Here is a 26,481-nt window from a genome sequence, read left to right as displayed (position 1 = left end):
TGTGGCACAATCAAACTTGCTACTTACCCACCACAGAAGCATCTTTATCATTAATGAACTTTTCAAATTCTTCCTCAGTCTTAAGAGGAACTGAAGCTGGTCCAGCCTGTTTCTTCAGGTGGCTGACAATTCCATCTTAAAAGACAAGATGAAAGATTATAGCAACACAAATTTATAATTTTTGAAAGGTAACCAGCCATTCACATGATTTAAAGTTGGAAAAGTTAAAAAACATACCCAATGACATTTTCTTCCTGTCCCTAGTTACCCAGTTTCCTCCCTGTAGGATAACATGTCAGTTTTTTATATATCCCTCCAGACATATTTTCTTTGCTCCTCTAAAGGCAGCATACCCATACGCTGTTCTGTATTTTGTTTTTGCCATTTCACACAATTTAGAGATAATTACGTCAGTAAACATAAAGAGTTATCTCAATCTCTTTATTGCCACATAGTATTTCACTGTATGGATGTAATATAATTTATTTAACCAGCCACAATTGATGAACGTTTGTTTCCAATTCCTTGCTGCTATGATACTACCATAAACAACCTTGTACTAATGTCCTTTTACACATGATTGAGTGCGGTAACTTCCTAAAAGTGGATTCACTGGGTCAAAAAAAGTATATACATTTATAACTGTTTAACTGGCTCCCAATGAGACGGTACTTATTTATATCCCTACCAGTACTGTAATAAAGCGTTTACAACCACATAAATGATGCCCTTGTGCATTCTGTTCCCTGCTTCGGTCTTTCAGATAACCACCTGGCTTCCTTCCTCACTTCCTCCTTTAGGTCTTCATTCAAAATGTCATCTTCTGGGGGTAGAGTGGGTAAGAATCCACCTGCCAATGCAGGGGACAAGGGTTTTAAGAGCCGCAGCTACCGAGCCCCTGTGCTGGAGAGGCACCCCAGCACTAGGCAGAGAAAGCCTGTGTGCAGCAAGCAGAAGGTAAAGGAATACATTCTAAAAATAGGTACACTCAATCAGGTCACATTTGTTTGGCCTGCAAGGGGACAGTAATTACTATATCACCATATAAATTACTATAAAGAACTTTACCTCAGGGGTATGATGAAAAGTGTTACTTTTCTTCCTGAGTATTTAAAATTCTGAGAGGTATAGTGGGAGTGCTGAGCAACCAGTTTATTACTGATCTCCTGCAGCTTACAATATAAGTAAATCTCCAACTAAATCCCCAAATAAGTAAGCAATTTAAACTATCAGATAGTGGGACTTTCCTGGTAGTGCAGTGGGTAAGACTCTGGCTCCCAATGCAGGGAGTTTGATCCCTGGTTGGGGAACTAGATCCCGCATGCATCCTGTAACTCAGAAGTCCACGAGTAGCAACTAAGATCCAGCACAGCCAACAAATTAATTAAACGTCAGAGTTAGGCAGGGGCCATGGTATGTAGAGCTTTGTGTACAAGTAACAATCATACATGCTGAAAAAATCCCACGTCACCTAAAATGCCCAAACTGAGCGAACCTTCCTCTTAGTTTTTCATCATAAAAAGGTAAAATATGCCCAGTTAATTGTTAAGACTCAAGATAAAACTGTCCAAAATATATTTTCTCATCCATTATGGGCCCTAACAATGGGGCCAGACCACTTACCTCCTAAACCTCTCCTGTCATCCTTGCTAATTATATTCCAGTCACAAGGTCCTTCTGTCCCTTGAACACATCAAGCTCAGTGACGTCTTAGGGTCTTTTTGCACCTGTTTTCCCTCTGCCTGGAAAGCTTTGGTCCACATATTCTCATGGCGAGCTCCTTCCTAGCATTCAGCTCAAAGGTTACCTCCCTAATCACCCTTATAATAATGTGGTATTCCACCCCCAATCACTATCATATCATACAGTTTTATTTTTCTCCTTTTTAATGCTCTTATAACTAACTGAATTTATCTTATCCATATAGATTATTTATGTGTATAATAATACAGCATACACGCTTCTTAAATTGTGGTAAAATATACATAGCATAAAATTTGCCATCTTAACCATTTTAAAGTACATATTTCTGTGGCATCAAGTACGTCCACACCATTGTTCAACTAATTTCCAGACTGCAGAAATGAATCGCTTTCATCTTGCAAAACTGAAACTCTCTTCATTATAAACAACTCCCCACCACCCTTGTGAAGCACATTCTACTTTGTCTCTAGGAAGCTGACCACTCAAGGAACTTCATAGAAGTGGAATGACATAGTTTTGTCTTTTTGTGACTGGCTTATCTCACTGAGCATGTCTTCACAGTTCACCCATGTCACAGCACATCAGAACTAACTTTTTAAGGTTGAATAATATTCCATTGTATTATGTACAATTTATATATAATTCTTCCAGACTCTTTTAATTCTTTTAAGTATATACTCAGAAGTGGAACTGGTGGATCATACAGTAATTCTATTTTTACTTTTTTAGGAACCGCTGTGCTGTTTTCCACAGTGGCTGCATGCATTATTTTATGTCAAGTTCACATCACCATTGCACAAGAGTTCAAATTTCGCCACATCCTTGCCAACACTTGTTCTTTTCTTTTTTAGCAGTAGTTACCCTAATGGACGTGATATGGTTATCTACGTATGTATATTTTATGTAGTGCTGTGTATATTTTATGTGGTGCACATAGTGCTACGTGTGAGTGCTGCCTCCATTGCCCAGAATCTGAGCATCACAAAAGTGAGAACCGTGGCTGCTTTATTCATCAGTAAATTCTGGGCACCATACTTCAGGATCTGGCACAGTCAGTACTCAATAAATATTTGTCAAATAAGAAAATGCCTGGTAAACCTTATAAATCAACCTCAAGTATTTTCTATATTACTTACATAATCTGTTCAGTTAGAGAAGTCTTTTGTCAAGTGTCCACTCTGACCTCCTAGATGAGGAATTTTTAAATATGTTGTATAGAAAATGTCAAGTTTCCACTACAAAGAACAGAGGACCCAAATAGTTACAGTTTCCAGGACGTAACTCAGGGTCCTTACCGGCAGTCCTGGGCCCATCGTAGGCCCCCGACTCTTCACCATCTCTGAAGATCTTCAGGGTGGGGTACCCGCTCACTCCATACTTATTACAAGTGTTTGTGTTGGCAGTACAGTCCACCTGAAGACGCAAACACGTGAGCCACTTGTTATCCCAGAGTCTGCTGCAGGCTTTCCCACATTCCCAAAACATCAAGAGCGGTCAAACCAAAATATCAAGCAATTCTTGACACACACCCCACAGAACACTAGATTTTAAAGGCAGACTGGTGCTGGTCTAGTTACATCAGAACCACCTAACAGGAACTCTAAAATTTAGATTCCTAGGCCTCACACAAAATGCACAAATGACTATTTAAATTCTACCCTGGGAGTCTCTATTGTCTAAAGCAATGTTTTCCACCCTTTCCCCATCCCTCAGAATATGCAAGAAATAAATCACTTAAATTAGTAACAGTGGCTTACTTTGATAATGATTATCATCAATGGGATGTATGGATTGACATATAACCATCAGGTGGGGTATAATTTGATTTAGCAAGTCACAAATGGTTATTAGCAAAGGTACTGACATTTAAACAAGTTCCCTGAGCTAGTCTGAATCTGGGCTAAACTATAACCTGACAGACAGATCTAGTGAGACCTACCAGGAAGACAAAAAACATTTTTCCGTTTATTTAGCCACTTATTCCAAGCAAGGTAATGTGGCCAGCACTTTGCATGTATTACCTCATTTAACCTACACAAGATTCTGAGGCACGATCCCAATGCCTTAAAATAAACTGAAGTTCAGAAAAGTAATGTATCTACAGTAATGTAGGCTACAGCTACATGAGGCAGGAACAAAGTCATGACAGAAACTCTTTCTTTTTAAAATTAGTTTATTTTCTATTGAAGGATAATTGCTTTACAGAATTTTGCTGTTTTCTGTCAAACCTCAACATGAATCAGCCATGAAAGTGAAAGTGAAGTCGCTCAGTCGTGTTCGGCTCCTTGCGACCCCACGGACTGTAGCCCACCAGGCTTCTCAGTCCATGGGATTTTCCAGGCAAGAATACTGGAGTGGGTTGCCATTTCCTTCTCCAGGGGATCTTCCGGACTCAGGGATCGAACTCGGGTCTCCCGCACTGTAGGCAGACGCTTTACTGTCTGAGCTACCAGGGCAATGAGCCATGGGTATATATATATATCCCCTTCCCTTTGAAACTCCCTCCCATCTCCCTCCCCATCCCACCCCTTTAGGTTGATACAGAGCCCCTGGTTTGAGTTTCCTGAGCCACACAGCAAATGCCTGTTGGCTGTCTATTTTACATATGGTAATGTAAAAAAAGATGGAACGCTTCATGAATCTGGGTGTCATCCTTGCGCAGGGGCCATTTAATCTTTCTCTGTATCGTTCCAATTTTAGTATACGTACTGCCGAAGTGAGCACTGAACTCTTTTTTTTTCCTATGGCAAGTTGCCATAGAACATCAGGATTAAAAGTAGCTTTCAGGAATTCCCTGGTCATCCAGTGGCTAAGAGTCTATGCTCCCAATGCTGGGGGCCAGGGCTTGATCCCTCATCAGGGAACTAGATCCCACATGCTGCAACTAAAACTCAGTGCAGCCAAAGTAATAAATTAAAAAATATATATATATATATATATATCAGTTTTCAAAAACAGTCCCATATAGATATGAATTATTTACTTGAGGCTGGTAAGATATGAACTTTTAGACTGGAGCAACTAGGAGTCTGCGACACAACAATGACAAAATTCTGGAAGCATTACTTTGACTGTAAAAGCAAATACTAAGTTTACAGTTGACCAATTACTCACTTAACATCCTCTTGTCATCTTCCTATTCCCATCACTGTGACTAGTGTATAGTAATTTAGGGAACTCATTACTCAACGATAATTTTCTCTGACCTTGTCTACTGTAATTTTACTTTCCATATTTGCCTCTTAATTTTTATTTACCATATATCGTACTTTTGTCATATGCCAGTATTTCCCTTAGTTTTACCACTTTTAATCTTTCAAACCCATAATCAATAGTCAGTCGTGTATTTGCCCAGAACCCCATTTTCTCTCTTCTTAGCAAGTATGAACAAAGAAAATCAATGTTAATTGTTAACCAATAACTATTTAAAATACTTTTGTTTCCTTTAATGAAGAATTTGCCTATACTCACCTTTGCTAATGGGACTATTCCTTTTAATCTGGTAGCTGCAGCTTCATACTCTGGGGCAAGCTTTTTGCAGTGTCCACACCTATGTAAATATATTAAAGAAAAAGCTTATATATCCTATAAGTTTATTAATTTTGTTTCTCTAGGAAGGACTTCAAATTATCCTACTACTTTTGACTATTAGCTGCTTCCAAAAGAAAACACATCACCTGAACAAAATCCAGTACTGATAAGGTTAATCAGATCTCTCAGAAGTAAAGGTACTATTATCTCAAGCCTGTGATCTACTCTACAGGATTGACTCAGTCCAGAACAGCTTCTATCTTCTCAATTAAAAGTGCAGTGGGGGTGGGGGGATAAACTGGGAGTCTGGAAGTAACATATACACGATACTATATAGTAAACAAGGGCTTACCATATAGCACAGCAAACTATATTAAGTATCTTGTAATAACCTATAATGGGAAAGAATCTAAAAGATGTATCTAAGAAGCAAGCCTGATTTTTATGGCCACAGAGTTCACCTGACTATAAGAGCTGACGAGGATAAAGCATTATGTCAATTAGAGTATTTTCCCAGAGGGCCATCGTAACACCTGCTCCTCTGCCCAGAAGTCCTACCCATCCCTCAGGCACACTGTACTTCCAACGTGGGGAGGAGTACATCAGTACACAGCTAGCCCCACTATGTATCATCTCTTCAAAAACCAACAGGTTGCAGAGGGAGCCCTTAGAGAAGGTGCGTAGTTCTTCAACCTTCCCACAGACAGCAAAAATAGAATTAGAAAACATAAGGAAACAAGGAAGAAATTTGAGCTGATGTATTTCATAGCCAAAAGTCACATATTTTATTTAGTAATGGATGAATAAGTAACTCTGAAACATTTTGCCCCCCAAAACTTGTTTAAAACAAAATGAAGAATTTATATTCTTCAAGGTCCATAGAAGTCCTACTCAAAAATAATCATTAGAAAGCTGACATAGAAAAAAGAGTAATATTAAAAACAAACTATAACATTAGATGTTGCTTAGGGTCGCTGAATAATTGATGCTTTTGAACTGTGGTGTTGGAGAAGACTCTTGGAGAGTCCCTTGGACTGCAAGGACATCAACCCTGAATATTCACTGGAATGACTGATAACTGAAGCTGAAGCTCCAACACGTTTTGACCACCTGATGCGAAGAACTGACTCACTGGCAAAGAACCTGATGCTAGGAAAGACTGAAGGCAGAAGGGACGACAGAGAATGAGATGGTTGGGTGGCATCACCAACTCGATGGACATGAGTTTGAGGAAGCTCCGGGAGTTGGTGAAGGACAGGAAAGCCTGGCGTGCTGCAGTCCATGGTGTTGCAAAGAGTCAGACACGACTGAGTGACTGAACTGAACTAGGGTCACAGACATATTTACTAAAAGTATAGAAGAACCAAATGATAAAAACCAAATTCAGGATAAAGGAGTGTGTAACATGGGGAAAGGGCACACAGGGGACTTCAACTGCATTCACTTTATTTTTTAGACTGGGCGGATGGTGAATTAATGGCATTCCTTATACTGTATTTCACAGACGCACGTTTTACTGAATCAGAACATCAGAAACTGGGATATGTCTTGCAATCACGTCATGGTTTCAGTGGTAACATTTCTCTCTTTGTGAGACATAAAATATGGTATTACTCATTATATCCTCTGTATTCCATAATATATTAAAAAATTCATGCACGTGGGTTGTAACAAAAATACAAAAATTCCAATTGATTTAATAAAATAACCAAATTAGCTGAGAAATCTAGGCTTCTGGGAATATAATACAGGTGCAAAGGTTAAAAATGAATGTGTATTAAAGAACTGATCTGGGTCTTAAAGATATAAGGCTTCATACAGGACAGGATAGGGTATTTTAGAGAAGGGAATAGTAGAGCAAAAGTAAAATTACTAGTAAGAATGATTCATTCAAGAGAACTATGAAGGGCTTTTTTTTGTAAGAGACAATAAATGTGTTATATGTATTAAGAGATTTCTGTTGAATACATATGTAGTAATTGTCCAAAAAGACTGAGGCAACAGATTTCTGAACAGTTTCACTTCAGCTACCTTTAAACATCTGAAGAGAAAAAATAGCATAAAATAATTAGGCCAGACCAGTGGGTCTCAACACAGATGCATATACAAAATATCAATTAAGCATTAAAAAAAACCCCAAAACCCTGTGGTGAGGCACCCCCCTGGGGCTCACTGAATGATTCCTCTGGGAATGCAGGAGATAATCAGAGGGACTGGGCTGGGACTAAAAACCTTAAGCACTGCTACTATTCACAATATCATCAAATACCCAACAGGAGGACCTGTCTGACAAGTTCCAGTGGAGGAGACTGCCTCTTTAAAATTCATCAGGAATGGAATTTAGGTGGATTTTGAAGGTGATCATCAAATTTTACCACTACTTCTTTCACCTACTACTGGATAATACTAAAACACAAATAATCCCATTCACCTTCAGGGATGCTGCTGCTGCTGCTGCTAAGTCGCTTCAGTCTGACTCTGTGCGACCCCATAGACGGCAGCCCACCAGGCTCTTCCATCCCTGGGATTCTCCAGGCAAGAACACTGGAGTGGGTTGCCATTTCCTTCTCCACCAGGGATGCTACCTAGCAACTAATCCAGGTAGTTTAAGGAATCCCAACATATATTCACCCAACAAGCATTACTTCATGACTGCAATGTGTCATATGCTGTTTTAGCTTTTGACAGAAGAAAAACTGATACAGTCCTAGCCCTGCAGAAACATCAGTCTGGCAGGGGTGATAGATAGTATCAATAGGTCCTGATAGAGGGAGCAACCAGTTAGTGGTCCAGAGAAGCAAGAAGTTAACTATTGAGCTAAACCTTATTTAAAAGACCAAATGGGGGTGGGAGAGGGGAAGGGAATTCCAAGGAAAGAAATCAGTATGTGTAAGAAAAATATTAACTAAATCCACTTCATGCTATCTTTTTCTATATCTATAAACACAGTAGCAGGTATCAATACTACTGCCCCAGAGGACAGGGCACAAACCTATAACACATGCAGATGCTGAAGACTTAAAACTTCACACTGACCAATAATTTTCAGAAATTATCACATTTAAATAGTTCTATTTATTCCCCCAGAAATCCAGATACTCCCATTCTTCCAAATTACATAGATGATGACTTCATAATGGAAACATTAGGCTACAGAATCAGCTGCAAAGAAATCTGTCACTTTCACTTGTAAAACGAGAGTGGAAAAAATACCCTAGGACAAATGAGAAAAACAACTTGCTCAAAACAGGTCCATTTTACTCTTAACAAGGCTTCTTTAACTGTTCCTATCTCACATGTAACAAGAGTACGAAGGAATAATAGCAGCTGGAAAATATTTTCAGCTAAAATATTAATAAATAAAAATAGCTGAATGTGAAGAAATAAGGACATCATCAACAGGAGACTTCCTTGATTTCAAATTACTCATTCAGCAAACTGATCCTTCCTGTAGGCATTGTGGAGGATGACTCTTTACCTTCCAGACCAGTTAAAAGGTGACACCATAGCAGAGGTCCACCCAACTTTAGGGACAGTTTAGTGCACGATGGGCCATGCAGTTCTTAGGGAAGCACATACAACAATTTAAAGTAGCATGTGCATGAGTGTGGAGTCTCTTCGGTGGTGTCCCACTCTGTGCGACCCCATGGACTGTAGCCCGCCAGGCTCCTCTGTCCAAGGGATTCTCCAGGCAAGAATACTGGAGTGGGTTGCCATGCCCTCCTCCAGGGAATCTTCCTGACCCAGGGATCGAACCTGAGTCTCTCGTATCTCCTGCACTGGCAGGCCGGTTCTTTACCACTAGCGCCCCCAGGGAAGCCCATAAAGTAGCACAGAACACCTCAACTGTAAAAATAAAAATCTGCTTTAAACTGTCTGATAGCCCACAATTCTCCAGCAATTCACTTCATATTCACCCCTGTAGTCACAGAGGCACCTCCCAGCTTCGATACAGCTCCATACAGCCATTCTAACTACAGGAACACCCCCTCAAAGTCAACAGCATTGTTATGTGATTGGGACCAGTTGTTTCTGAGAGAATGGGAGTTCTAGAGATGTATAAAGACCACCTATGATGTGTCATCAGCACTCCCAGTTAGTCATGGGAACGCCCTAGATGCAAGTCTATCAGAAGTTGAAAACATGTTGCTAAATAAGCACACCCTCTGGTTCGGGTGGTCTTCATTACAGGACTTCTAGTGTACCCTCAAGTCGGCTGAGCCCCTGTAGAGTGAAGACCAGAGTTACTGACAGAAGTAAATGCAAGTTATCCATTAACTTTCTTTTCCTTAGACTTCTGAATACAAAGTTTTTAATTAAGGGTCACTGTGGCAGGAGAAAAATTAAGTACTGTAATTAGCATGGTTATATTGAGCCGTCCCCAGCGTTAAGATAATCATTGTTTGCTATGATAAATATCTTGGGGGTAAAAAAAAAAAAGCCAACATTCAGGTTTCCTGGGCCAGAAATTCTATTTGCTCTCTCCCCACCCCCAGCCCCAGTCAGTTGTATCCTAAGGAACTTACACCCTAGTAAAGTCACCCTTAGGTGCAGTATTTCTCCAACACTGCTTACTTTCTCATTGGGGTCTTCTTTGGGATTTTCCAGAAATCCTAATTGAAACTGACCACTTAGACAGCTTCTGGTGGAATTAATCTGTTCATCTACTCTTTCTAACTGAATTCTGCTGGTGCTGAGAAGCATCAGTTGAACGAATAAAGTGTGCACCAGGAGATGGACACAATAACTGCCTGCCTTAAGAAGGCACAAGTGACCATTCTGCAGCCACTTGAGTGACCTTGGCTAGATACCAACGGCTGCTTGGGGCAAGAAGAAAGGAAGTACCCTGGGGGCCCAGGGCCTCCGCATTTGGCGAAACGTTAGCTTTCAATATAAGGTCTCGCGAAGCCTAGTCTGTAGACAGTAGCACTGACTCACGCAGAAACTCTAAAGATACCATCGAAGCTGGGTGGAGGGGGAGGGGGTGGTTAAACCCTCTGCAAATAGGAAGTGCGGCAGGAGCACCGAGGTAAGGATGTGGCCCTGCGCGAGAGGGGCCTTCGCTTTCTCCTTCTCGGCTCTCGCTTCCAGGAGGATCAGCACCGACGTCTCCGCTCTCGGCAAGGCAGCTCGGGTCTCCGTGGGCGGAAAACCTGCCGGCCGCAGCCGTGCTCTCCGGAATGATGGAGGGCGCCGACGCTGCGTAGGCCCAACCGTTCCCGCGCCTTCGCCCCCTGCCCACCCGGCCGCCCCTCTGACGCCCCGGCTGATTGGCCTCACCAGGGGGCGAAGAACTCGACCAGCATGAGGCCCGAAGAGCCCGTGTCGGTGATGCGACTCTCGAAGTTGTCGTCCGTGAGTTCCAGCACATCGGAGGCAACAGCGAGGCGGGCCGCGGCGAGGAGCAGCGCCAGGCCCGGGAACAGCGGTAGGCGGCGGAGGCGCATGGCGACGAGGTAAGGCGAGGGGGGCGGCCAGGAGGGTCGGGGGCTCGGCGGGGACTGCGGAGACCGGGCCGGCGACCACGCACCCTCAGCCTGCGATCGCGCGTCTGGCCCAGGCGGACCTGCAGCCGGAGGTCCCAACCCCCCAGCCCGGCTCGGGCCGCAGTGTGGCAGCCGCCGATTGGCTGTGCGGCGCCTGCGTCGGGCGGGCGGGACCAGCTGGTAACCGCCGAGTGGCCGGAGCGCGGGGCGGGGCCGAGGCGGCGAGCGCCGGGGCGACCGGGGCTGCGAAGGGGGGCCCGGGTCGCTGGCTGCTGCTGGGGGTGGGTCCGGGGGCCAGCCGGAACCCGGGACCGGGCGGGACCGGGCGGGAGCCGGACGTGTGGCGCTGCGGAGCTGGGAGCCGGCCCTGAGTTCGTCCCGCCTGCGGAGAGCCGACCTCAGGGGGCTCCAGAACCGGAGGCGGAGGAGTTGAAGTCAGGGCTGAGTGGGCGGAAGAGAGCCTGGGCTGAGATGAGGCCCAGGAGCGGGAATTGAGAGAAGGAGCTGGCGCCCGAGGGAGCGCGTTGAAGTGGTCACGTTTGGGATCGGACACATCTTCAAAATGTCAGGCTGTTGCCTTTTACCCAATTCCTCGTGGAACTGGGTTTTTCTTTTCGGGGGCTGTCCCTGAGCCCTCCCTCTGTCCCAACTCATTGCATTACCTGACTCCTTCAGGTCCAGGTGGTGCTTGAATTCCTCTTTGTCCAACCCCAGGACTCCTACCTTTTGTGGCTGCTGCATTCAACTAGAAATGCTGTCACACGGGTGAAGGCGCCTGGCCGCTTAGTCAACTACGCAGATTCCTTAATGACTCCCGTCTCCTTTTGTTTCAAAAGGCCTTGAGTCTGAGTACAATGTATTTGTCTTCTTAAGGGCGAAGACCTTGGGAGAAAGGGAAGAGAATCTCCAAGTCTTGGTGCAACTCCAAAAATGAAATGACACTCTTTTATTTTCTTAACAGACATGCCCACTTATCACCCATCAGGACACATGCAACTACCCCGGGCTGATGCCATTCGTTCCCGGCTCATTGATACTTTCTCACTCATCGAGCATCTCCAAGGCTTGAGCCAAGCTGTGCCACGGCACACCATCCGAGAGATACTTGGTCAGCAGCCTGTTTCTTCACTAAGATGCATTTAAGGCTCCCATCCACACCCTTCCCAGGTGGCAAAGTGGTAAAGAATTCTGCCTGCCAATGCAGGAGATGCGGGTTTCATCCCTGGGTGGGGAAGATCTCCTGGAGGAAGAAATGGCAACCCTCTCCAGTATTCTTGTTTGGAAAATCCCAGGGACAGAGGAGCCCAGGGGGCTACAGTCCATGGGGTCACAAAGAGTGGGACACAGCTGAGTGACTGAACACACACACACACACATGTAACCACACCCTCCAAAGAGTAGGAAGCAGAGAAAATTTTAAGGGTGGAAAATTCAGGGGAGATTGGTTTGGTTGCAGCTTTAAAAAGTTACACCAAACTTGATAAAGACTTAATAAATAAAACTCTGAATCCAGGAGATAGAACTATGTCCCTTGTTTTCAGGCCTAGGATAGCTAGTAGTCCTGGCTGGCCTGGATATTTCTACCAAGGACACAAAACTTTGAGGGTTGAACCTGTAACTTATCTTGGGAATGAACAGTGTTGGTCATAAGCAATAGGTTAGCTCTTACTTCAAACTAGTATTAGTTGTTGTGTGAAGGAACAGCAAGGTAAGCCCTTATACTCGGGGGGTGGGGGGGAGTCCATTACTTAACAAGTGTTCCTGCCCCCCAACCCTACCTGCTCTTGATACTCCCAAAGATTTCTTTTTATATTTATCCACTGTCTCTTTTATTTTTGATGTAGATTCTTCCCGTCTGAAGAGTCTTATGTTGGGAGATCAACACCAGCTTGTGCGCTTCTCCATAAAACCTCGTCATGTAGAACGGATTACACATGCCCAGAGGCTAATGAGCACCCTTCGAGTGCGATGCAGCAAGAGGCCACCTCTTTCCTTATGGGCTGGATGGGTCCTTGAGCGTATCCTTTCATGCCACTTATTTTTTTAAAAAAGCTTTATTTTTTATTGGAGTATGGCCAGTTGACAGTGTTGTGATAGCAGACAGCAAAGGGACTCAGCCATGCATATACATATATCCATTCTCTCCCAAGCTCCGCCCCCATCCCGGCTGCCACAAAACATTGAGCAGAGTTCCCTGTGCTATGCGGTAGGTCCCTGTTGGGTGTCCATTTTAAATGTAACAGTGTGTACACGTCGATCCCAAACTCCCTAACTATCCCTTTCTCCTATTCTCCCCACCCCCAACAAGAGTTTTTTGGTTTTTTTTTTTAATTTTTGGTTATACCCCAGGGCATGTGGGACCTTAGTTCTCAGACCAGGGATTGAACCCACACCCCCTGCATTAGAAGGCAGAATCTTAACCACTGGACCACCAGGGAGGTTCCTCTTGCCACTCATTTTTATCCCATTTTACTCTCTCTTGCCTCATCATCCCTCTAAGGACTTATTTTTTCCTTCCCAAACTCCATTTTCTTCTCATTAGGGTTTTATTGCCCTAATTATGTCACCTGTGTAAATTAGAAAGAACTTCATTCTGTATGTTTTCTTAAGAGAAGACAGGTCCTATATTCAGAAACTTTATCATCTTCCTCATCTTTTTGAATACAATTGTGCTGATGGTTGAAATAGGTGAGAACTCACATTGAATGAAAGGATGGGAGTCATTTTTCCTTCAAGTTGATCATTTTACACTTTTGAACGTTATTTGAATTGTGATAGTGACAATTATATTAAGTCTTCTGGATTTGTGCAACTGCTAAGGCCTAGAAGCATTGGGAGGGCTCTCAAAAGTAATCTAAGTTAGTCCAGACACTTAGAGGAAGGGGTTGTAGACTCCTAAGGAATTGGGGATGGGAAAACCAGCTGTATTTCTTGTGTTAGTTTAGTCTAATACAGGAAGTCCTCTACATATGAACAAGTCATTCCGAGAGTGTATTCATAAGTCCAACAAAATTAGTCAAGGTACCCAACTAACACCATCTGCTATATAGTGCTACCGCACTGTAATAGGTTTATAATACTTTTCACACAAATAATATGTAAAGAAAAAAAATTAAAAAAATTAAAAAAATAATAATAAAAAAAATTAAAAAAAAAATAAATAAAAATTAAAAAAAAGAAAAAACAAATAAGGTCTTCCCTGATGTGCAGTGGTAAAGAATCCATCTGGCAACGCGTGAGACACAGGTTCCATCCGTGATCCAGGAGGCTCCCACATGCCATGGAGGAACAATCCTGGGTGCCACAACTATTGAGCCTGTGCTCTGGAGCCTGTGTACCCTAGAGCCTGTGCTTTGCAACAAGAGAAGCCACCACAGCAAGAAGCCTGTACACCTCAACTAGAAAGCATCCCTGTTCATCACAATTAGAGAAAGCCAGGCAGCAACAAAGACCCAGCACAGCCAAAAATAAATTTTAAAAAATTTAAAAACTGAAAAAAATAAAATACTTTAAATCTCACAGTACAGTACCTTGAAAGGTACACTACAAGATTTGGCACACAGGAGTTGGCATCAAGTGACCAAGCAAGAAGAGGTACTGATGAGGAGGGAGAGGAGGTGGGAGATGGTAGAGCTTCAGCATCATCGACAATAGGAGATGGAGGGCAAGCTGCAATTTCATTCACGCCTGATGTTGACGGCAGGTGTTGAAAGGTTCTGGTTCCTTGCTGAATTCATTTCTATCTAGGCTCATGAAAGAAACGATCCAGTGATGTCTGGGTCATAGCTCTTTTTTTTTTAATCTTGTCCCAGATGACACGGGGGCACTGGATTGTGTTCTGAACGGCTGCTGCAACCTTTTGTGTACTGTTCTATGTTCGGGTTCTGTGCCTCAAAAGCTAATAGTATCTCACAGAAAATCCCCTCGCCATTTCCTGCGTTGTGACTCTCTCTGGTTCTTCAGTTAACTTCTTTCTCTTGTCTCTCTTTGTTCCTTCCTCTGAACCTCCAATTTCTGGTGCCTCTTAGCAGTACCAGCTACATCACCGCTGTTTTACACTTGCTTCTGGACATCCTGGTGTTGAAATAAAGATACTGTACTCTGTGTGGTACTGTACAGTAAAGTACACAAAAGCACAACTGCATGTAGACGATGCACACGCGTGACCGTGTACACCAGACACATGCACTAACTTACGTGATTGGATGTGTGAATGCACATTGGCATCTTTGAAAGTTTGCAACTTGAAGGTTTGTGTGTAGGGGACATACTGTGTTTTTTTTTTTTTAATAATGAATCTCCTAATAGAGGTACTGAGTGCCTATCAGCAGGTGATCCAACATTTACCTTTTTACAAGTAGATTTAGAAAGATTATTTAAGTACAAATAAGAAAGCTCACAATGTATGTAAAGGTACAACTAAGATGTTAGATGAGCCAGAAGAATGACATAAAGAGTAAATGACTCTAAAACCTGTCATAAATTTTATGAAATGTATTAAAAGCAAAAGAATATTTGGAAAAATCAATGAACTCGTTTGATTATCATCTCAAACAAACCACTCAGAAAGGATAGTAGAAGTACTCACTTCCTTGTTTCATCACTATTTGGGGGAAGTTTCCCACCTTAACAGTAGTCTTTCAATGCAGTCAGGTCAAAAGTATTTTAAGACACAACAGTAATTGGTATCATTGGCCAACTCCAGTACACTATATGATTTGAACTCTTTTATTTCCTCCCCACTGTGGTGAGGATTTTACCCACATTTCCTGTTTCTCGTTAATCATAATAATTGGTAAGTGTTTACCTTGTAGGATTAGGGGTATAGACTTAGAATAAAGTAAATATATGAGATTGCCTGGATCTAATGGGCAGTAAATATATGGAATTCCTTGGATCTAATGGGCAAACCAAAATAGAAGAACACTAACCATTCTTTTTAGTAAAACAGCTGAATATGAAATATGATTATTGTGCCAGAGGATGGGTGGACTGCCTGTGTGGCAACCACCCGGCAAGATCATTAGGTACCTTCTCGTGGAAAGAACCCGCCTGCCAATGCAGGAGACATAAGAGATGAGGGTTTAGTCCCTGGGTTGGGAAGATCCCCAAGGAGGGCATGGCAACCCACTCCAATATTCTTGCCTGGAGAATCTCATGGACAGACAGAGGAGCTTGGCGGGCTATATTCCATAGGGTTGCAAAGAGTGGACAGGACTGAAGCAACTTAGCATGCACGCATGATAGAAAGGCAGGAGGGATTTGGCAGAGGGAAATAATTTGTGACAACAGAGTTTTTTTTTAATAGACTAATTTGTGTGATAAACATTAAGACTTTGTTTAGATTTTTAAAAGCAGTTTTCCAGATCATAAATATTACTGTTAGAGATAGGGAGAAAAATAGTAATGTAAGTAACAGTTCTCTAGATCAAAGCTCCCCAATCTTTGTTGTCCTATGACTTTGTTTCCCAGGAAAACATATATAACTTTGAAAACCTCCTTAGTAATTATAATCATTTTATTTTATCATATTTTTTCCTGTGATATGGAGAAATAAACTGAAGTAAAAATAATATTTTAGAGTAACATGTTACTATTTTATTTTAGTGTTATATAATTTTAATAATAAAATGTGAGTAAATTTATACTTTTTCCATTTTATAAGTGATCATGCTTTTTTTTAAAAGAAAGTGTATGATTTGTCTAGAAATGAATTTTTATGTGGCATTATATATTGAGTCAACAAAGCTAGTGGAGGTGATGGAATTCCAATTGAGCTATTTAAGATCCTAAAAGATGATGCTGTTAAAGTGATGCACTCAATATGTCCGCAAATTTGGAAAACTCAGCAGTGGCCTCAGAGCTGGAAAAGGTCAATTTTTATTCAAATCCCAAAGAAGGGCAATGCCAAAGAATGTTAAACTACAGTAGATTTGCACTCATTTCATACGCTAGGAAGGTGATACTCAAAATCCTTCAAGCTAGGTTTCAGTAGTACGTGAACCAAGAACTTCCAGATCTACAAGCTGGGTTTAGAAAAGGCAGAGGAATCAGAGATCAAATTGCCAACATTTGTTGGATCATAGAGAAAGCAAAGGAATTACAGAAAAACATCTGCTTCATTGACTATGCTAAAATCTTTGACTGTGTGGATCACAACAAACAGGTAACTTCCTTACCTCTCTCTGTAGAAATCTGTGTGCCAGCCAAGAAGCAACAGTTAGAACCCAACAACTGACTGGTTCCAAATTGGTAACGGAATACAAGGCTGTATATTGTCACTCTGATTATAAATCTATATGCAGAGTACATCATGCAAAATGCTGAGCTGGATGAATCACAAACTGGAATCAAGACTTCTGGGAGAAATATCAACAACCTCAGATTTGTCAATGATACCACTCTAGTGACAGATAGTGAACAAGAACTAGAGCTTCTTGATAAGGGTGAAAGAGAAGAGTGATGTGATCTTAATGTTTTTTTTCCTACAGAATGATATACATCTATTAAGTGTATAGAAAAGGTGAAGAGGGTTGAAAGATGAGTTAAGGAGTCAAAGTTAGCAAATAGGTTCTACAGAGGGTTCAGTTTGGATTCAGTTTGCAGAATAAAATCAATTTTAGGCAAACTAGAAAGGGAAAGTTTTAAAACTAACAAAAGGACTTTCCTGGTGGTCCAGTGGTTAAGGCTCTGCCTTCCAATACAGGGGACATAGGTTCAGTCCCTGGTCAGGGAACTAAGATCCCACATGCTGAGAGGCTGGTAAACTCACCTGCATGACTAAACCCACCCATGCACCACACCTAGAGAGAAACACCTGTGCTGGTAAGCCTGTGTGCTGCCCATGTGCCCCAATGAAGACTCATAACAGCCAAATAAATAAAAATAACCAGGTAATTTCTTATTATAGCCTAATACATCCCATGAACTTGGTTTCTTGTGCCTAGATATGTTATAAAACACTTTCCATACCATGACCCTACATTTTCATTCTTTTCTGACGGCCCATTGCTGCTTTGTGAAGTTTGGTGTTCTGGTAACACCAAACAACGGGCAGCAGGCAGCATTGGCGGTAGTTAAGCAATTCCTTGGTGATTTTCTGACCCCAGAGTGAGAAGGCAGTAACTTGTAGCTGTCAACATGTACCAGTACCAACAGGAGATGACTTGAAGCTATTTTTCATGTTCAATTAATTCTGTTTCATAGGTTGAAGCAACAACAGTATTAAGGAGACAAACTCCTTCATTTTCCAAAAGAAAAATGGCATAGCAGTGGGCAAAACTGTGGCTTTTTAGCAGTTGCTAATCATTCTCTATCATTCAACTTCCCCCTTCTTTAAGCTTTACTCATCCTTTGCTCTGTTCTCACAGAATTGCTCGAATCTGCAAATACCCGATTAGAGACACTGAAGCTGACTCTGGAGGTGGCAGCGTGGTTCATTTTGCTTGTTTTCATCTTGGAGATCCTTCTTATGTGGCTATCCAGCTTTTTCCTCTTCTGGAAGAATGCCTGGAACGTCTTTGACTTTGTGGTCACAGTATTGGTAAGGATAGATAGATATCCTGAAGATTAATTTACTGGACTGAGACAAGAAAAGATAATTACAGAATAGGAAGAAACAAATAGAAATGTACCTAACCTCCTTATTTTGGTTGTTTTTTCTCTAAAACTAAAAGTCAGGCATTGCAGGAATTGTTATTAGAAGCAAGGAAGAATCTAATCACATTAACCTCAGCAATAACTTCTATCAGGCACTTATTAAATGTCAGGAACTATCCTGTTTTACTTGCTTTTTTTTTTTTTTTTCATTTGAGCTCCACAGTAATCCAATGAGATAAGCACTGCATTTATCCCCTTTTTACATCTGAGCAAGTTGAAATGCAAAGTTTAAGTAATTTTTAATAGGGATACTGAATAGGAAACAGTCCCCAGAAAATGCTATTCAAAGGATGATGACCCAAGAACTATGAAAAAGAAGAGATAAAAAAGGGGCAGCTGTACTGGGTGCTTTGAGGGGTATATTTTACTCACGACCTGTGTTTCCTACAGTCCCTGATGCCTGAGATTGTGGTGCTGGCAGGGGTAACAAGCCAACCTGTATGGCTCCAGTTGCTGAGGATCTGCCGGGTGCTAAGGTCTCTTAAACTCTTTGCACGATTCCATCAAGTTCGAGTCATCATTTTGGCCCTGGTCAGGGCCCTCAAGGTAATTTGACTATTGCAGCTCTATCAAGTGGGCAAAGTGGAAAAGCATGGGGGTATAACATGAAACAGTCTGGGTGGGTGAAAGAAGGCAATAAGAGACCCTGTGAAATGTCCACGAGAAAGGGCTGGGGATAAGCCACTGTGTTCAAGAGATGACTGGGCTGAGGCTAGAAGCAAGGGTCTGGTGGGGGATTTGCAGGGTGGGCCAGACTGGGCTGCAGGTGGCAATCAGCCTAGTCTGGCCCAGCTCTGACTCAAGGTCATGGCCCTCAGAGCATGACCTTCCTCCTGATGTTGCTGCTCATCTTCTTCTACATTTTTGCCGTGGCTGGTGTCTACTTCTTCGAGAATTATACCCGTTCACCTCGCCAGGACCTGGAGTATCATGAGTGCTTCTCGTAGGCAGGACTGGGTGGCGGAGGGGAGCCTGGAGGGTGGGGGAGAGAATCTGGACATGAGACTGGGAAGCGAACCCAAAGTGCAGTAATACAAGTATAGTCTGTTGTAAGAAATGGGAATAGAACACTGGAGGGAGAGGGAAAGAGAAAGCAAAGAATAGTGAGTGGTATTGGCTCCAATTTTGAGAATAGGGCAGCTAGTTCCTGGTTTGCTCTGGGTTTTGCAAATCCAAACTTACCCTCATCAACTATCTTTAAAAAGCAGTATACTCCAGTGGTTAAGCCCTGGTTTCTATGCTTCAGTTACCTCTTTTGAAAAATGGGATTAAAAGTAACATAACTTCATGAGTATAGGGATAAATGATGTAATTTATTTAAGCACTTACACAGCATTTCACACATTGTTAGTGATCAGTAAATGTTACTATGAGTCTCGAGCTTGGTCACTGGTTTTACTGCAATCTCTCAGTGTAGAAATTACACATGAACATACTTACACTCTTTCAAAAGTAAAATCCTAGTAATCTCTGTCTAGAGAACTCTGATTACTAGTAGAAAGTCTATTTGGATTTAGAGGAGACAAAGTTATTTATGAATTGGAATTCAATCTTGTCAGCACTTCTCTATCTTAGACTAACAGGTGGTTTTGTAAGAGTATTGATTTAGGGAAGTCATAGAATTCATTCTATTCAGGCTCTGATGTTTTCAATAATTTGTATATGGAGGGATAACAGGGAAAATTTAGATATCTTCTGAGATCTTTTGTGATATATTCATCATCATTCATTATCTGGAATCACATGTTTATGCCACGTATCCATCCACTTACTTGGCTATCAATTCATGCAGCAAACCAAGTAGGCATGATGTTTGCTAAATTTGTGACTCTACTAGGTGAAGTCCATACTACACTGAAGGACAGTGTAGAATGAATGTGCAAAAATAATATGTAGTTGGTGATTCAATTTTTAAAAATTTATTTATTTTAATTGGAGGCTAATTACTTTACAATATTGTGCTGATTTTTGCCATACATTCACATGAATCAGCCATGGGTGTACATGTGTTCCCCATCCTGAACCCCACTCCCTGGTGATTCAATTTTTAAACATTCAGTTAATACCTATGTATTGAGTACCTACTGTGCCCCAGGCACTGATGGAATACTGAGAGATATTCATAGATTATTCATAACAAGGGAAAAGCAAGTAAAACAATCTCAAACTGAAGATTAGGTTAAAAAAAAAAAGAGTATGGTAGAAAAGGAGCCGAAGTCAGAGCAAACTGCAAAGAAGTGCTCTTATGTTGCTGTGAGAGTATGAATGATAGTGTTTCGTAGAGAATTAGCTCCCTCTGTACACACATCTCCTTTTCCTTTAGGGACCTACTGAATTCCATAGTAACCGTGTTCATTCTCTTCACCCTGGATCACTGGTATGCACTGCTTCAGGACACCTGGAAGGTGCCTGAGGTCAGTCGCGCCTTCAGCAGCATCTATGTCATCCTCTGGTTGTTACTTGGTTCCATTATCTTTCGAAATATCATAGTAGCCATGATGGGTAAGCATAGAAGAGGTGAAACTTGGTGGGAGGGGGAGGTTGGGAAGAAGTTAGAGTGAAAGCTAGGTTTGCTGGATTACAGAGGGAGGAGAATCTGATGTAACAGGAAAGTGTGGGCCCTGGAATGGATATTTCACTTGGTTTCTCCCCACCCAAGCGGTCTCACCGCCGCCTTCCGACTCCTAATGGCCCTTTGGGGCAGTTACTAACTTCCAGAATATCAGGAATGAGCTGAACGAGGAGATGACACACCTGGAGGTCCAGTACAAAGCTGACATATTCAAGCGGCAGATCATCCAGAGGTCTGCTGTCTTGTTTTCATACACACCTTCAGTTCTCGAGGGTTTCCTGATCTCACCCCCTATTTCTACTCCTTGGCCTTCATCCCATTTCCTGCTGTGTGACAGATTTGCCTCAGAGTTAGAATTCCCCAGCTCTAAAATACTGCCTGATTCTTTATCCACTTTCAGGGCTTTCCCACTCTTTTTCATTCCTATACTACAACTTGTTCTCCTTACTCAGTTTTCTTCACTTAATGATCAGAATTCTTCTTTTTCCTTACTACCCTCCTGCTTCAGTGTAACTCTCTTCACTGTTTTGCTTTTTTTTTTTTTTTTCTTTTCAGGAGACAAAACCTAATCCCTGAGGCACAGAGGTCAAGCATTAGCAAACTGGATGCCAGGTTAGGAGTGAAGTGGGATGCACACCTGTGAAAGTGGTAGAAAACCAAAGGTGAAGATTGGCTTTGAGAGAGGGTTCTGTTCCTTCAATAACTACTTATTGTATCGGGTTGAACGGTGGCCTCCAAGAAGATATGTCCATGTTTTAACCCCCGGAACCTGTGAACATAACCTTATTTGGAAAAAGGGTCTTTGCAGATGCAAATAAATTAAGGATCTTGAGATGTGATCATCCTGGATTATCCAGGTGGGCCATAAGTCCAGTGACAAGGAGCCTCATAAGATATGGGAGAGAAGACATAGACACAGAATAGAAGAAGTTATCAAGACAGAGACAGAGATTGGAGTGATGCAGCCATAAGCCAAAGGAAGTCAGTGGATGCCAGGCAACTACCAGAAGCTAGAAGAAGCAAGGAACCTTCTGTCCTTGAGCTTCCAAAGGGAGCATGGCCCTGTTGACATGTTGATTTCAGATTTCCAGCTTCCAGAATTGTGAGAAAATAAATTTCTGTTGTTTTAGGCTACCAAGTTTGTGGTAATTTGTTATCACAACCATAGGAAACTAGTAAAAGTACCTTCCATGAAACAGATGCTATTCAAAGCCTTGAATATTCAGCAGTAGACAAGAGAGCAGAAAGAAAAAGAAGAAATGCATCAACTAATAATTATTGAATACTTATTAGTTGCTTGGAACATATCAGTGAACAAAATAGACAATAATGCCTGTTCTCATTGGAACTTATATAAAATAGTAGGAGGAAAGAGACAATAAACAATGAACGTATTAGAAAGAAAATTAATATGTTAAAATATGATAAGCATTTAATATAAAAAGTATATTTGTGTATAACTGAGTATAACATTCGCAATGTTCAGCAGAAATTAACCCAACATTGCAAATCAACTATACTTCAATTAAAAAATTTAAAAATATGATAAGCATTATGGAAAAGTAAAATGTAGAACAGGTTAAGGGGGACTGGAGTATAGGGTGGGGATTCATTATGGGTTTTAATTTTAAACAGATAGAGTGGCCTTATTGAGAATGTAACATTTGAGCAAAGACTGGAAGGACGTGAGGGCATTACTACGTGGATATCTATGGGAGGAGTGTTATCGGCAGAGGAAACAGCTAGTACCAGGGTCCTAAACAAGAAGCATGCCTGGTGGTGGTTGAGAAATGGCAAGGACACTATTGTGACTGAAGCAGAGTGAGCAGGGGGGAGAGTGATAGGAGATGAGGTCAGAAAGACAATGGGGACCTGATAGGGTTGGGGGGACCACTGTAAGGACTTAGGCTTTGATTTTGGGTGAAAAGGGGAACATAGCAGAGTAACGACATGTAATGACTTATGTTTAAGAAGGGTTAGTCTGGTGACTTCCCTGGTGGTCCAGTGGTTAGGAATATACCTTGCAATGCAGAGGACACAGGTTTGATACCTGCTCCGGGAAGTAAGATCCCACATGTGTTGGGGCAACTAAGTTCACACACTGTAACTCAGACCCAGTGCAGCCAAATAAATATTTTCAAAAGAGAGAAGGATTAGTCTGGTTGCTGTGTTGATGATAGACTGTAAGAAGAACAAGAAGAGAAGTGTAGAGATGAGTTAGGCTATGCTGCTATCCAAGCAAGAGATGATGGTTCAAGCCAGAGTGGCACCAATACTAATGAGAAAAGATATATATATATATATATATACACATATATATATATATATTTAAAGATATATTTTGAAGGTAGAATCAACAGGATTCCTTGGTGGGTTGGATGTAGGTTATGAGAGAAGAATTAAGGATGAGAGTTCTGACCTGAGCAGGAAGGGTCAGTTAGCTGAGATGGGGAAGACTGTGAATGGAAGATTGGTGGGAAAAGAGTTTAGTTTTTATTGGATTTAAGATGTCCATTAGACATTAAAGCTTTCTACATGAGTAAAAGTTATATATTCAAGTCTGGTTTAAGGAGTGACATCTGGACAAGGGGCTTAAATTTGCATCTGAAGTGAAAGTGTTAGTCACTCAGTCGTGTCTGATGTGACCCCATGGACTGTAGCCTGCCAGGCTCCTCTGTCCATGGAATTCTCCAGGTGAGGATACTGGAGTGGGTAGCCATTCTCTTCTCCAGGGGATCTTTCTGATCCAGGGATCAAACACAGGTCTCCTGCACTGCATGTCGATTCTTTACCATCTGAGCCACCAGGGATCTAGGTGGCATTTAAACTCAGGAGATGAGATCCCCAAAGGAGCAACTGTAAATGGAGAAGATATAAAGACCTGAGCCCACGGTCCCTCTGATAATGAGATGGAATCGAGGGGGCAGGGGGCATAGTTGTGGTGTAATAGACATAGGGCCAAGGGCTGTGGGTGGGGCTAAAACTCTGAAAAATAAGGTGGAGTGTGGAATGTGAAAGCCTGGGTAAGATTGAGCACAGAAGTTATGCAGTGAAGAGCACTAATAGAAGTGCATCCCATTGGTTAATTTAGGTCAGATATACTTAAGCTTAGATCTTGGCAGCAGTTTTTTAGGTGTGAGGTAGAAATTCAGAGGCTGAGATGCCACAACAGAGATGCCTCATTGCTTTTAAGTTCTACTTTTAGGCCAGGGCCAGGACTAGAATAGTGATAGAACTAGTTATATTGTGTAGATGTATTTGAAGTAATGAAATTTCCCTTTTCACTTACAGAGATGCCAGTCAACGAGAGAGAGCTTCAGACTTAACAGAAGCTTCTAAACAAGAGTCTAAACAGAGTGCCACTAGAAAGGGTTCAGAAGCATCTAAGTCAATAACAAAGTCCTTGTCCAAAAGGGGAAAGTCTACATCTTCCTTCTCTTCCTCCTCTTCATCTTCCTCCTGCTCGTCTATTTCTAGCTCCAGATGTTATGACCCTATCGGTAAGCAGAAGATTTCTTCCAGTTGAATTCAGACCCCTGTTTTCCATGAGACATCCCAAAATCTTAATGAGTCCTCCCACTGTGTGTTATTTCCCCATTTTCTCCACCAGTCCGATGTTCTGGCCTTGATTACTTTCTTCACACCTCTTCATTTCCTCTGTGATTCTGCTGCAGTTTTTAAAAATATGGTGTGGCTTTCTTTGTTTACTGTAAAAGTGGTTTCTTGGTGCTACACATTTTTTCCTTCTTTCCTTCCCACATCCTCTTTCATCCCTGCTTTCTCCACCTCTACCCCCATAGAATTTATCAGCTTTTATCCAACTTCTATGAATCTCAATACATTTTTAAGAAGCATTCCTCCCTCCAGGTCAGCTGGACTGGGAGACTCACGTGCACCAGAATCTGCCTGGGCTAATGGACATGGATCAGGATGAACGTGTTGTCTGGCCTAGAGATTCACTCTTCCGGTATTTTGAGTTGCTAGAAGAGCTTCAGTATAACCTGGAGGAGCGTAAGCGGTTACAAGAGTTTGCAGGTATGCCATGGATGCTAGGAGTTAAGTTCATCAGAACAGCATATATAACTGGGGAGACAGACTATGTTCACTGTTGTGGCATCTCAGCCTCTGAATTTCTACCTCACACCTAAAAAAGGCAAATTCAGCATTTGGCATATCACTTTCTGGGCATGTGTCTTGATTTCTTCTAACCTAGTGAGGCCCTGGCAACTCTGCTTCTCTGGTTATTATTTAGTCACTAAGTCGTATCTGACTCTTTGTGACCCCATGGACCATAGCCCGCCAGCCTCCTCTGTCCATGGGATTCCCCAGGCAAGAATACCGGAGTGGATTGCCATTCCCTTCTCCAGGGGATCTTCCCCACCCAAGGGTCAAACCCACGTCTCTTGTGCCTCCTGCATTGGCAGGCAGGTTCTTTACCACTGTGCCACGTGGGAATCTCCCTGGTAGGGGACTCAAATCTTGTGATGTCTGAGAGCTGATTTCCCAAGAGAAAAGTATCCAGTTCCAGCTATTGGGAATTAGCATAGTAAGGTGGGCTTTTGCTCTGTTTGGGCAGCCCACCCCCTTTTGTAATGCGTGTTTCCTCTCTTTGAAGGTCGCCTTTCAGACGCAGGCAGTAAGGGCCTCAGGCTCAAGTTTGATAGCTGTGAGGATTGGATAGTTGGCAGAAAGCTCTCAAGAGCCCACTGTCCTCAAGAGATTTATGAATTCTCTTCCTTTCAGCCCTTTCTAGAGTCAGCCGATACAGAGACAATATGTGATTGAAATAGCAGAGTTTGATTTAAGCTGAGAACTACCTGCTCAAAATTATCTTTCCTTATTTCTCACTTGAGATTTCACTACCTGGAGATGAATTTGAATCAATGAATTTTTCCTCTAAAAATACAAAAACTAGAAGAGTTAGGGGCATTTTTATACTTTTACAGTTTAATATGGATTAGTGTTATCCTCCTAATACCTGGCTAAAATCAACCCAAAGTGAAAATATCAATGGGGGAAGAGGAATGTGCCCCCCAGAGGTGGGCACAGGAGAGCAATAAGAGGAATTTGTAACAATGAAATATGGAATTGAGAGCAGGATGTCAGACAGGTTTTGCCTACTTCAGAATGGTGCATTTTTCCAGTTGTCCTGGCCTTGCCTCTCCATGTGTTCTGGGGAGAATAGGGTGAAAGAGAGGTAAAGGTAGCAAGGTGGTTTCTTTAAATACTGGTTAATTCATCTGTGGCCAAGAGGACAGACTCATACAGCTTAATTTAGAGTAAAGATTAGTAAAAATGAGGAGGAACCTAGAACCCAGAGAAGCAGGATCTTCACATTTGTATGTTCTGAATATTCTCAGGTGTCCAGCCTCACAGTCTATTTGTTTCTTTACAGTGCAGGCACTGATGAACTTTGAAGACAAGTAAAGCTGACAGTGGATGGCTTCACTATTTTTGGCCAACATAAAGGAAGGAAATAGCTGGAAATGTAGAATTCAAAGTCTAATAAATCCTGTTGATAACTGTGCA

The 26,481-nt window shown here is 42.0% G+C and overlaps 3 protein-coding genes and 1 non-coding gene across 4 annotated transcripts in view; 1 reads left to right on the top strand and 3 right to left on the bottom strand.

Annotated features, from left to right (window-relative positions):
* The window catches only part of PDIA3 (protein disulfide isomerase family A member 3), a 19,226-nt gene extending 8,388 nt beyond the window's left edge, over positions 1-10,838 (bottom strand). The window contains exons 1-4 of the mRNA XM_043922274.1: positions 10,516-10,838; positions 5,176-5,254; positions 3,000-3,117; positions 28-135 (exon numbers count right to left, since the gene is read on the bottom strand). Of these exons, the coding sequence (XP_043778209.1) occupies positions 28-135; positions 3,000-3,117; positions 5,176-5,254; positions 10,516-10,682 (472 nt within the window). The 5' untranslated portion in view covers positions 10,683-10,838. The remainder of the gene's footprint in view (positions 1-27; positions 136-2,999; positions 3,118-5,175; positions 5,255-10,515) is intronic.
* On the bottom strand, positions 4,322-4,428 carry LOC122707076. The gene has a single exon (XR_006344607.1). It is a non-coding gene; the product is annotated as a U6 spliceosomal RNA (small nuclear RNA).
* LOC122706805 (vegetative cell wall protein gp1-like) lies at positions 10,768-11,497 on the bottom strand. The gene is made up of 2 exons (XM_043922281.1): positions 11,384-11,497; positions 10,768-11,162 (listed from the first exon to the last, which is right to left on the bottom strand). The coding sequence occupies exons 1-2, from the start codon at positions 11,460-11,462 to the stop codon at positions 10,768-10,770; spliced, it is 474 nt and encodes a 157-aa protein (XP_043778216.1). The 5' UTR covers positions 11,463-11,497.
* Positions 10,924-26,481, top strand: CATSPER2 (cation channel sperm associated 2). Its single transcript, XM_043922273.1, has 13 exons — positions 10,924-11,002; positions 11,683-11,829; positions 12,566-12,739; positions 13,341-13,409; positions 18,092-18,264; positions 18,771-18,926; positions 19,199-19,323; positions 20,704-20,882; positions 21,085-21,184; positions 21,508-21,564; positions 24,244-24,452; positions 24,820-24,987; positions 26,348-26,481. The coding sequence occupies exons 2-13, from the start codon at positions 11,685-11,687 to the stop codon at positions 26,377-26,379; spliced, it is 1,587 nt and encodes a 528-aa protein (XP_043778208.1). The 5' UTR covers positions 10,924-11,002; positions 11,683-11,684; the 3' UTR covers positions 26,380-26,481.

Source organism: Cervus elaphus, chromosome 13 (genome assembly GCF_910594005.1).
Source record: "Cervus elaphus chromosome 13, mCerEla1.1, whole genome shotgun sequence".
NCBI classification, from domain to species: domain Eukaryota; kingdom Metazoa; phylum Chordata; class Mammalia; order Artiodactyla; family Cervidae; genus Cervus; species Cervus elaphus.
This window is presented reverse-complemented; position numbering and strand designations above follow the sequence as displayed.